Source organism: Balaenoptera acutorostrata, chromosome 5 (genome assembly GCF_949987535.1).
Source record: "Balaenoptera acutorostrata chromosome 5, mBalAcu1.1, whole genome shotgun sequence".
Classification (NCBI taxonomy): Eukaryota; Metazoa; Chordata; class Mammalia; order Artiodactyla; family Balaenopteridae; genus Balaenoptera; species Balaenoptera acutorostrata.
Window position 1 is genome coordinate 140,905,434 of NC_080068.1, and position 12,691 is coordinate 140,918,124.

Genomic DNA, 12,691 nt, shown 5'->3' on the forward strand with positions numbered 1-12,691 from the left:
AAGCCCCTGCACCTAGAGCCCGTGCTCCTCAACAAGAGAAACCACCGCAATGAGAAGCCCGCGCACCACAACAAAGAGTAGCCCCCGCCCGCCGCAACTAGAGAAAGCCCGCGCGCAGCAACGAAGACCCAACGCAGCCAAAAATAAAAAATATAAGTAAATAAATTTAAAAAAATAGTATATCAAAACTGGTTCATCAGTTGTAACAAACGTAGCACACACAAACATTACAACAATGCAACAGGCAGATGCTAACGGGAAACTGGGGATTTGGGGTGGGGTGTATATGGGAACTCCTTACTTTCTGTTCAATTTTTCTATAAACTGAAAACTGCTCTAAGAAATAAAGTCTATTTAAAAAAAAAAAAAAAACTTAAAAGAGAGAGGGAAACGGAGAGAGCCGCAAACTACCACACTCCAGACCTAACCCTGAAGGCAGCAGGCTCATTTCTCTACAATTTCTGGATCGGCTGTAACATTTCATTTAACAAGCCTCTGACTGCGATGATAATAATAACGTAAAACATAAAGTCAAGTGGTAAGGATCAATCACATGGGGCCGTGACTACTTAATCCCCCTGTGATAATGAAATCCCAGCCTGGGGAGCCTTGCTGGGAGTAAAAGAACGATTACCGGTAACATCAGCACAGAGCTCACGTTCGCAGTGGAGGGACGTGGCTTCCTCGGGTCTGACCCGGCAGTCGCTGTGATCCCGCCTCTATAATCCCTCCGGGTACCGTCCTGATCCGCCACCAGGTACAGGGCCTGGAGGAGCCAGGACGGCAGCCGGCAGGGCCGGGTTTGGAACCCACCCACCGTCCAGGGGCAGCTGTGTGACCTTGAGAGCTGATTGAGCTCTGAGAAGCCTCTGTGTTCACAACTGTAATTTGGAGCCTGGTCTCGGGAGGCATCATTTAGAACCCAGTGAAGTGGGGAAAGCTTCTGGTACAATGCCTGACAGGTGTGGGGACCAACAGCTGCTGGCTTAGTCCTTCCGGGTCTCAGAGGCAAACCCGTGACCTGGGGGTGGGGAGGGGCAGAGGCTGTCGGGAGGGGGACCTGGAGCTTCCGGGGGCCACACGTTTGCTCCCTCGGCAGCCTCGTCAGCAGCTTGTCCTAGGTTTGTCTTTGGCCTCGGTCAGTGGCTGGGTGGGTGAGCAGGAAGGGGGGCAGCCTGCACTGATCCCAGCTGCCCCCCTCCCTGGCTGTCACCCTGGGCAGGCCACGTGACCATACAGAGCCTCAGTTTTCCCTTCTATAAAATGGGGGTAAGTATTCCCGAATGTGGGACCCTTGTCTGGGTCAGATAAGAACACACATGAAGCCAGCGACCCCCTGGGCGCCTGCTGGGTAAGGCAGGCACAGGAGGCAAGGACTGTGACGGGGTGCAGGTGACACAGTTGCTCCCTCCAGAGAGGGTCTGATGGCGACCTACGGATCAGTGGGGGCTTCTCGACACTGACCTCTGCCCCCCAGCACTTGGCCCAGCTGTGTCCAGTCCTGATGCTCCAAATGGGATCCACCCAAATCCAGCACTCGGCCTCGCTGGTGCTCGCCTCGGGAAGCAGGCATGGTGGCATGGTGATGGAAGCATCACTGCCAAGGTCAACGTCAAGCTCTCAGCTCCGTGTCCATCCTGGCGGGCGGACCCCCAGGACGCTGCGCAAGAGCGTCAGGGGGCTTGTAGGTTTCCTTACTTCGACAGATGGGGCCTCAACACCCTCTGCCCAGCGAGCTGGGGGAGCTCGCCTCTGGCCGGGTTACCCACCAAACACTCCATTCTCCCCTCCACTCCATTCGCACAGACCCACCTGGGTGCGGTTTCCCACTTTGTTCACAGAAATTCACCAAGCTGGCATCGGTCAAGACGCACAAGCAGATGTGTCATGTGTTCCTGTCATGGGACCTGGAAGCCAGCTGTGATGCCACGTGAACACGTGTCCACCATCTCTCCTCCACGGGGTCCTCGCTTGTGCAGGGAGCATGGCGGGCCCTGCTTTCTCCTGCCAAGGGGCGTCTACCCTGACCCTTCACGGTGCCCTAACCACGGAAACCGCTGCAGGTCACCTCGACTTCATTCTGACGGCAAAACTGCAAGGTTCTCGGCCGAAGTGCGTTCAACTCCAAACACCAAACAATAAAGCTCTTCTTCTTCTTGTTTGCTGTTCATTCATTCACTCACCCAACAAATGTCTGAGACCTACTATGTGCCCGGATTCCACTGGAACAAAACAGACCCAGTCCTGGCCATCATTTGGTCCATACCACACCCCACAGGAATGGCCTATCACCCCCATTTCACAGACGAGGACATGGTGGCTCAGAGATGCACGGGGATTTTCCCAAAGCCACACGGCTGGATTAGGGACTCAGCTGGGGTCCCCCCTCAGGTGTCTGATGCCACCATCCCCTTTGCCACCTGCTGGTCTGCAAGTCCCAAATCATGGGCTCGCTCGTTCACCAAACAGGAAAAGAGGAGCTGGTGGGCATCCGGGGAGGCGGGTATGCAAACTGGCCAGGCACGGGTGTGGCAGGCGGCAGGAGAGGGGACACACTGGGCCCAGGGAGTGGGCGTGGAGGGGGCAGGTGCCCCTCTTCTTCCAGCGATTCATCTCATGTCTCACCTCCCAGACAGCACAGCACACGTCGTTTTGTCGTCCTTGGGGACTTTTTCAACTGTTTATCTCCGCTCTCCCTCAAAGGCTCTGCATTTGGTCCTGTCCCTTCTCGAAGGGCCCAGTTAATGCTGGACCCCCGAGCAGGCACTGCTGGGTTGGCCAAAGACCAACAGCCCACGTTCAGTCACGTTCAACAGCCCAGTTTTCCAGGGTTTGCTCTTGAGGCAAATCCACCTTGATATCAGGAGGTGGAGCTCCCTGCATCCTTGGGGATCTAACTGGAACCCATGCTCCACCAGCCAGGGCAGTTTTGTAGAGCTCTCCACCCTGCTCTCTGTATTATGCAAACAGCTGGCTTGGGGTTTCCACATCGTATGACTCTGTTCTACTGTTGAAAGCTTTGTATGACCATGCATCACACCCTCTCCTCAGAGTCCCATCTGCCTAGAGCAGCTCCCAGGCTCACCGTTCTCGCCTCCCCTCAGGCCTTTCTTTCTAACCGTGACAATGAGCAGAGAACTAGGGCGGGAGGCACAGGGCTGTGGGGAGGTGAACCTGTGTGTAGTCAGGGAGGGCTTCCAGGAGGAGGTGACACAAGATGCACAGGTGCCTTATGGGACAGCAGCAAGCACACATCACCGTGCTCATCTCCATCACAATACTGACCATGTTGGGTGGCCCTTGCCTACTGGCCATCTACCTACCTGGCCTGAAGTCCCCCAGGGCCAGGGGCCGGATCTGAGAAGTGCGGCTCCTTAGGACTGGGTACCAGTGCAGACAGAGCAAGGTGCACTCAGCCAGGCCTGGCTGGGAGACGGCTCTCACATACCACGTGGCCACAAGCATCCTTGCAGCTAGCACGCCCTCCAGCTCCTTAGACTGGTTTTCTAAATATGGAGTTAATGGCACAAAGGTCTTAGGGGGTCTGTCTCCCCTGCCCTCAGGACGTCCTCTATAGGTTTCTTCTGGTTCAGGAACAGGCCGGGGCCTCACTTCCCGCCCTCCCACTCATAATGTGTTGGAAAATCAAGCCAAATCACACGTCATTACTTCCATCTTAACCTCCTCAAGGGCTGACTGCTAATTATAACCAGGAGCCAGTAAGCGGCTCTCTGTTCCCACCTGTTCTCAGCAAGGCCATCAGCAGCCTGGACCCAGCCAGCCGGCTGCGAGGGTCTCAGGCTGTCCCCGCACTGCCAGACCTGTCTGACTCTTCAGGCACGTCATTCACCTGTCCTCCATCCAGCGAAGACAGCTCTGTGCTCTCTTTGCACTGGGACAAGTTTACTACCTTCTGGGTCTGGTTCCAGAAACTGGTCCTGCCTGCTCTAAATTCAACCAGAGCTGTCCTAGCCAGTTCCCATGAGGCTATCTCACTTAAATCCCCCAGGCGCCTGGGGCCCAGCTGCTTAGCCTGGGGAGATGCCAGGTTAGACTGCAGACCAGCTGTCCTGGCCCCCAGTGACCAAGGGCAGAGCTCAGGTGGAGTCACTGGGGGGAAAACCCCAGATTCCTGCTTCAGGCAGGGACCCCCATAGCCAGACATGATAACCCCACAGTGACCAGGAAGAGCAGCCACTGTGGATCTCCCAGGAGGCTTTTAAGGTCCAACCAGTGAGGGCGATGGGAGGCCAGCTCTGGGCCAAGGGCTCTGGGTGGCCATTCACCCCTGGGCCTCGCCTGTCACCTGTACAGGGCAGTCACAGCTCTGTGATGGAGTGGGGGTCAGAGGGTGCAGGCAGGGAGTGGACACCAAGCCAGGCACACAGCAGGAGCCCACCCCGCAGTCCCCAGGACCCAGGGAGTCCTTGGACACTGACCTGGTGGCTAGTGAGTCTCGGGAGACAAGGGCACACGGCTGCAGAAGAACACTGATGCTTATGTCCAGAGGCGCCCCCTGAGACCCTGAGCAGGCGCTGGCCACTGGGAGACGTGTCCTCCAGTCGTAGCGAGGCCCGTCTTACCTAACAAGCTGGAGCGGCCCCCTTGCCCTCCCGTCCCCCCTCCCCCGCCCAGTGTCTAATCCGAGTTGACCTCTAAAGGCTCAAGTATCTGAGAAGTTCTCCATTTTGACCCAGTGCGACAGTGTCCCCTTGAGTCCCACGGAGCCCACGGCAAGGGGACAGCCAGGACGATAGAGCCCCCAGACAAGCTCTCCAAGCTGGCCAGGTGGCAGGATGGGGGAGGGTGGCGTTGAACACAAGCACATGCAGCTCCCGCCCCTGCTCAGGAACCTTCCATGGCTCCCCAGAGCCCTCAGAACACAGCTCAGCCCCAGAGCCACCACCGAGCCTCCAAGCCCAGTGCCCACCTGGTCCCCTGACTTATCTTCCACCGCCCCATGAGCCCAGACTCTCTCCCAAAGCTGTCCTCAGGGGTCCCAGCACCAGCCTTGGCTCCCACCGTCCCCTCCTGGGGGTGCTGTGCCTGCCCATCGCCGCCTGTGAAAACCCAGCTCAACCTTCAAGGCCCCCGTCCAGGGCCTCTTCCGTACCGATCCACTGTGTGCTGAGCGTCTCCCATAGCACAGTGAGCCGCTAAGAACCTGTACCCATTTTACAGGTGTGAAAACCGAGGCACAGCAGGTGAGGGGACCTGCCCATCGTCCCCCTGGGTCACGGACTGTGCAACCTTGGACAAGTCAGGTCACCTCTCCACAATGGTGAGCGAGCCTCTGACTCGCAGGAGGTAGTCTGGGCTCCCCAGGTGGAGACACCCCTGGAGGCTCCTGTCTGCTTGCCGGGTCCCCCTAAAGACCTACGCCGGGCCAGGGAACAAATGACCCAGTGCACCTGGGCCATCCTGGGTGCTGCTTGCTGTCCCAGCACAATTATTCTGTCCAACGTGTCTCAGTTTGGGTAATGAATCCAGGGTCCCCATGCACACAGTGGCGGTACTGATGCTTGGGTCCTTTCCTGGCAGGTCAGGGTCCCAAGACCCCCCATGACCGAGAGGTGGGGGGACATTCACGAGGTTAAACTCCACTGACCCCGGGAGGCCGAAGAGTCAGAAGGGATTTCTAGCTGAGCAAGAAGAGTCTGGCTTCTAGATTCCAGCCAACTCAGCTCAGACCCCCGGGGGGCCCCGTGCAGTGGGGTGGAGTCCCTGAAGCCCCAGGACTCTTCCTGTCCTGAAGCAGGGGAGCCTTCGGACAAAGTCACTCTCAGCCATACCGTGATGGCCACGGGGTCACAAGCAGCCCCACTGAGCCTGAAATGAGCCTCTTACTCAGGGCTGGGGCCGGGGGTCGGGCGGGGGAGGAGGGGTGGCAGGAAAAGGAAAACCAGCAAGCCGCCCTGTCTCCCTGACTCTTAGAGTGTGTGAGCTGGAAAATGTTGCGGGGAGCTCCTACGAGGCCACAGAAAGGGACTCGTCTGTGATGGATTGAATTATGTCCCCCAAACTCACGTGCTGGAGTCCTAGCCCTCAGCACCTTGGAACATGACCTGATTTAGAGAGAGGTGACTGAGTTAAAGTGAGGCCATTTGGGTGGGTCTGGATGCAATATGACTGTGGCCTTATAAACGGGAAACTAGGGCACAGAGACGCACAGAGGGAAGATGGTGTGAAGCACAGGGGGAGGACAGCCATCTGCAAGCCAAGGACAGATCTGTCCTCACAGTCCTCGGAAGGAAGCCACGCTGGGAGCACCTTGATCTCGGACTTTGGGCCTCCAGAACTGTCCAAGAGTAACGTCTGCAGCCTTTGTTACGGGGGCCCCAGGAAAGCAGCCCTGTGGGGAGAGAGAGCTGGAGCAGGGCCTGGGACGTGCCTGCTCCCCGCTCCCGGTCTGAGCCTGTCTTCCTCTGTAGCGTGGGACAGTGGCGCTGCCCCAGGCTGGGCTTCTGGAGGCTGGCACATGGCAGGGGCTCGGCAGGGACGGTGTGTGCTGGGTTGGGGGGTTCCTTCCAGAGGCAGAAGCTGGGAGAACACAGCCGTGAACAGCCCCCTGGAAGCTCAGGCTGCCCACAGGGGCGCCCAGTTACCTTCAGCTTGAGTTTCTAGCAACTCACAGCCTCTTGAAGCTTCTAGCAGCTGGTCCAGGTGCCCTGGCCACCCACGTCCCTGGAGGGTGTTATTTCATCGCCGGAAGAGCAGCCCTTCCTGACCGGAGAGGTGTCTGAGGATCTCACGGAAGGTCAGGGCTTAGTGGGCACCTGGGCCCATCCCCTCTCCCCACACACAGGCGGAGCCACAGATGGCAAGTCTGAGGCCAGGCCAGGACCAGGGCTTGGGTCTCTGGGCTCCAAGGCCAGTGCATGTCCCTGGTGTCACCTTGCCGTGAGCCAGGGCGGCCACCACTGGACCAACCAGTGACCTCATCTGGGTCTTCAATGTATGCCTCGGGCCCAGCACACAGAAGATGCCCCATAAAGGTTCCTTAAATCTAATGGGAAACAGGGAATGCATTTGGTGACTCAGAGCACAGTACAGTGCCCTCCGGGGGTGAAAATTAATAGTCTGAGTGACAATATCGTCTTTCAGCTCTTGTGCCCAGACTAAGGGCCAGGCACTGCGCTGGGCGATTTCCACCAATGACCCGGGTCACAGAGCTGGAAATGGGCACACAGCACAGCTGTGGAACCGAGGAACCGAGGCCTGCAGGATCCCAAGCCCCAGCTGTCAACTCCCACCGAGAGGGTCTGTGAGGGCTGAGCTAATCCCGCCAGGGACCCTTACTCTCCAGGTGGTATGCTGCGAGACACCGCAGCGTGGGAGCCCATATCATACAGGTATACATACATATAACACTTTCAAGGTCCACCCACGTTGCAGCAGGTGCCAGTGCTTCATTCCTCTTTATGTCCAAATAACTCTCCACTATATGAACATACCACATGGACCCATTCGTCGTTGACTTGGGGGTTGTGTCCACTTTGGGGCTGTTACAGATAAGCCGCTCTGACCATTCATGCACAATCGCTTTTGTGTGGACACGTTTCCCTTTCTTGCTGGGTCCTATGGTAACTCTGTTTAACCATTTGAGGAAGTGCCAGACTATCTTCCTGAGCGGCTGAACCATTTCACCTTCCCCCCAGCAGCTTGTCCACATCTTTGCCAACATCGGCTACTGCTGGTCTTTTCATGACAGTCACCCTGGTGGGTGTGAAGTCTGTCTCACTGTGGTTTGATCTGCACTTCCCGGTGACTAATGACGTTGAACATCTTTTCATGTGCTTGTTCACTATTGGAATATCTTCTTCGGAAAAATGTCTATTCAGATCCTTTGTCCACTGAATTTGGTTATTTTTCTGACTGAGTTATAAGGGTTGTTTACATATTCTAGATACAAGCCCCCCATCCGATATATGATTGGCAAATATTGTCTCCTATTCTGTGAGCTGTGTTTTCATTTTCTTCATGTTCTCTGCAGCACAAGGGTGCTTAATTTTGACGAAATCCAATTTATCTATGTTTTCTTGTGTTGTTTGTGTACGTAGTGTGATTTCTAAGAAACCACTGCCCAATCCAAGATCACAAAGACTTATCCTTATATTTTCTTCTAAAAGTTTTATAGTTTTTTGGGTTTTTTTACTTTTCGCTCTTATTATAATCTTACATAAATAGAATCACATTTCCCTTACTGCTATTTTTATCACAAGATGCCGTTTCTTCATCTGTGAATCGGGAACAACAGTGCTTATTTCACTGGGTTTGTGCAATTTTTAATATTACTATTGTTTTGCCCTTTGCCACCAGAACTACGGCCCATCATCTGGTGAAAGCACAGCAGGGAGTGAAGGACATTGCGTTCTCAGTTGAGCGGGGAGACCCGCCCAACCACCAACATGGAAATTCCATTTGAGAAATGAAGATCGTCACATGTCGCAGCTCCTGGAATCTGCCGCTATTTTCAGAACAATCCAGTACACTGAGCAGGTCGGGGGATGTTACCTGACCCCAAGCCATCTGGTGCTGTAAGGCCTGGAGTGAGACCTCCATGGGGGGCTGAGCCTGGCCAGGCCAGGGGGCACCCACAGCTACACGCTTTGGGGGAACAAAGATGGAGGGTCTGCGATGCTGGTCCACAGCACCCTGGGAGGGAGGAATGTAATCACCCCTATTTTACAGAGGGGGTCCTTGAGACCCCCCGGAGCGGGGAAGCACCCTGATCAGGGCCACAGGGAGGTCAGGCCAGAGGCAGGGCTGGACGCTTCACTGGTCTGGCTTCAAAGCCATTGCTACTGCCCCACCCCAGAGCTGCTTCCTTCAATAAAAATCTCCTGAGTCTCTCAGCATGCGGGATGCTGATGGGGATATATGGACGAGGGGTCCCGGATCCTGCCTCTGGACAGACTCTGCAGCCACAAAGGAGGATGCCAGTGAGGGCAGGGCTCTGCCATGGCTGCCCAGAGAGGAGGGGTCCGCTGGGCACCGAGCCTCGCGCCAGGACGGAGGTGTGAGGACCAGGGGTGGGAGCATTTCAGGATGGAGGCTGGACCCCGGCTGGAGCCCCTGCACACCCTGGGCCCGCGGAGGCTCTACCCACCTCTCTGCTTCTGGGGCTCCAAGCTCCGTTCCCTGTCCCTCCCCCTGCCCTCCTCCATCTCACTCTCCATCCCCCTTTGTCTCCTCCTCCCACCCCTGCCCCCGCCCCAGAGCTTTCTCCCCGTCACCCTCACCGCAGGCCACCGTGTCAACAGGTGGGGTTTGAGTGGATTACAAGTTACTTATTGTTTCTGTCTAACTAGCTTGATGGGCCCTGTTCTTTGCATCGACACCGGAAGGACTGAAGTCTTGTGCAATATTCCTTAAGGCCGGTTTCTCAGCCTCGGCCCAGCTAACATTTTGGGCTGGACCCCTCTTCTGTGGGGCTGCCCTGTGCCCTGCCGGAAGGTGAGCGGCTTCCGCGGCCTCCATCCCCCAGCTGCCTGTGGCACCCCTACCCCCGCCAAGTTGTGACCATCAGAAGTGACCCCAGACATTGCCAAATGTCCCCCCCGCCGGGAGCAAGATCACCCTTGGTTGAGAACCAGGAACCGCCTTAAAGGAAAGAAGAAAGGGAGGGCGGGAAGGGCAGGCGCAGGGGCCGAGGGCCCAGGGACTCGGTCCAGACTATAGGATCCAGCACCAACACCCACCACGGTGCCACGCTGGGCCAGACCCTCCCCTTGCCCGAGTCTCAGCTTGCTCATCTGTAAAACGGGTCACTGCACAGGGCTGTCATCAGGAGCTCACAAGAGAGTCCCCGAGGCCGGGCATACAGTCGGCATGCGTGAGCGCTGGTCCTCTGTGCCTTTATAAACAGAGGCAGAGCTCACACTGCCCCCCTCGTGTTGGACCCCGAGCTTATTTGGGGGGCTCGAGACTTCCAGTTAGAAAAGAAGCCGTCCTCTTGGGCTGATGGTCCCAGTGGACAGGGCAGCGTGGGCCTTACCTGTCCCTCCTCCGGGCATCCCCATGGACTGTGGCCTCCACCCGAAGGGCCAGCACCCTGGAGGCTGCCGGCGGCAGCTGGGTGACGGCTTGAGCCTCTGAGGCCAACATGGCTCCAGAGGGACATGCCAGAGGGTCACGTGGCAGCTGCCCACCCTCACGCCCGAGGAGCGACGGGCCAAGCCCTTCCCAGCACACCGAAATAGACTCCCACCCGGCTCCAGAATGCACCTGTTCCCAGGCGTCAGGGAAAGGGACTTTGCAAAGGCAGTGGGGGAGGGACTGGGGGAGGGCCAGGACCATCTACTGTCCCATGTGCCAGGCGCAGCCCACAAGCCCTCCCAGCACCTCCCAGCCAGCACCCATGTCCTGGGGCTGCCTGACAAAGCGACAAAGCCCCACAAGCAGGGGGCTTCATCAGCAGACATTTATTCTCTTCCAGTCTGGAAGCCAGAAGCCCAGAAGCCCGAAATCAGGGCGTAGGCAGGGCTACGCCCTCTCAAAGGCTCTGGGGGAGGATACTGCCCTATATCGGCCAGTTTCTGGGGGCTTGTGTCCACATCACTGCCATCTCTGCCTCTGTCCTCACATGGCCGTCTTTTCTCTGTACGTCTCTGTGTGTCCTTTTCTGTCTCTTATAAGGACACCAGTCACTGGATTTAGGGCCCACCCTCTTCCAGGATGACCTCATCTCCATCCTTATGTTAATTACATCTGCAAAGACTCTAGTCCAAATAAGGTCACAGGTGGACCCTATTCCAGGTGGACATGAATTTGGGGCCGACCTACTTAACCCACTCCACAGCCCCAGCGTGCCAGAGGGGAAACTGAGGCTTGGGACGCTCAGGAGACCAACGGGAGGCCGCTGGGCATGAAAGGCAGCATTGGGGTCCTGCCCGGGTCTGGCTGACAGCCTGGTCCCTTAGGTGACCCCCGTTCTCCTTGGTGCCTCTCTGCTAGACTCGGCTTTAAGATCTCCTGGGGCAGAAATGCGATGTGACCTGTCAGCTGCGTAAGCAGGAAGCACCGCCTTGCCCCCAGCACGCGGCCGCACAGCACCCGCAGGCATTATCCTGGTTAATCATGCACGTGACGTGTGCAAACCGAGCCTAGTGAACCCGGGCCAGGACCCCACAGCCGAGAGGCTCTGGGGCCACGCCCTCAAGCCCGAGTCACATTTCCCACCACTCTGCCTGCCGAGGCTCTGGGTGGGCCGCGTTACCCCTCCAACAGCACCCAGCAGAAAATACCTCATCCCAACGGCTCTGAAGAGTCGCAACAGGTGCTGGCAGCCAGCGGGGACTTCCCTGGCCTGATCTGACTTTCATTACTCACACTGGTCTGAAGCTCTCCACCCAGCGGGCAGGGGGTGGTACCCACCATCCCTGCGGCAAACTCCACGGGCCCCGCAAGTGGGCACAGACGATGCATCCCAGGCAGAGGATGAGAGCCCCTCGCGCTTGTAAATGAGAAGAGTTTCTCCACTCGCTTATTCTGCAGCTATCTACGCCCTGCGGCCCGTGCCCAGCTCAGGGCAGAAACGACAGCAGTGTCGGTGACAATGACAGCAGTCCCCCGCTGAGCACTCAGCAAGCCCCACACACTGCACCACACCTGAGACAGGAACTGTCATGTCCCTACTTTCCCAACCTGAGAGTCAGACGGGGAACGAGGGGCAACATGGTGGGTGACCAGTGCCCGATCGAGGGTAACACAGAGCAAGCTCCCGGAGGGTCGACGGGATCCCTTGGAGGAGAGAGCCCCGGGAGGTTCAGAGGCCCACAGGCGGCTAGTTGCTCAACAGCGGGAAGGGCGAGCCAGACAGAGGGAACAGCCTGTGCGAGGTTGGAAAGGGGGCGAGGCCAGTCCACATTCCCGGGAGGACGGGCGCCCTCGGCTGCACGGGGCTGGGGTGGGGGGGGTGGGGGGGTGGGCAGGGGCCAGGGCAACGGGCACTCCATTGAAAAGCATGGGTCTCACCCTGAGAATGAGGGAGGCTGAGGGTTTGCTCAGGCGTCTGAAAGAGAATCGTAGCAGTAGGAGCCGTGGGTACCGTCCATCCACTGGGCAGGCGCTGCTCCGGCTCTGGAAACAGCACGTCACAAGGACCCTCGGAAGGACCCCCTCCCCCTCCCACGAGCCCCGCCTGAGGACAGCGTGGGCGCGAACCCCGAGCCCACTGGTTCCCTCTGCCAGAGAAGGCCGGCCCTCTGCCTTCGGGCCACACTTCCCCAGGGCCGGCATCCTCCCCACCAGGGTCCCCCACGGGCCTGGTGCCTCCTGTTCATCTTGGCCGGAGGCCAGGACACCTGTGCACGGGACCATCTGCCACAACACTGCAAGAAGAGCCTCCCAGGAGATGGGCATGTTAGAGTAGGGGCTTCTTGGCCCCTGGGACCCTTGGGCAGAAATCAGCGCAGGGCCTGGCTCGTGTCTCTCCAGGCGTCTGCCCGACCCTCAGCTCCCCGCCCCCCTCCCCTCACACCAATGCCCCCATGGAGCCCAGCTCCCGCGCACCTTGCTCCCCTATCTGTAGTGGCAGCCGGGCCCCTGGGAGGCCGCCCCTGGCTCATGGGGACCCCTCCCCTACCCACAGAGGTCCAGGGGTCCAGAGACCCATGGCCTCCTCTCCCACGGCCTCAGGTGGTTCCCAGGGCCGAGGGGTGGAGGGGGCGCCTGAGCCCTGCCCCTTCCC

At 58.0% G+C, this 12,691-nt stretch overlaps 1 protein-coding gene across 15 annotated transcripts in view; it reads right to left on the minus strand.

The window, feature by feature from the left end:
- The window catches only part of ABLIM2 (actin binding LIM protein family member 2), a 151,012-nt gene that overhangs the window by 114,750 nt on the left and 23,571 nt on the right, over positions 1–12,691 (minus strand). For 14 of the 15 annotated variants that reach the window (XR_009008375.1, XR_009008372.1, XR_009008371.1 and 11 more), the window contains exon 1: positions 9,998–10,098. The exons of the other annotated variant lie outside the window; for it this stretch is intronic. Coding sequence is in view for 2 of the 14 variants with exons in the window: in XM_007172317.2 (XP_007172379.2) it covers positions 9,998–10,022 (25 nt within the window). In the remaining 12 variants the exon portion in view is untranslated. Of the gene's footprint in view, positions 1–9,997; positions 10,099–12,691 lie in introns of those variants that run through there. 15 annotated transcript variants of the gene reach the window in all.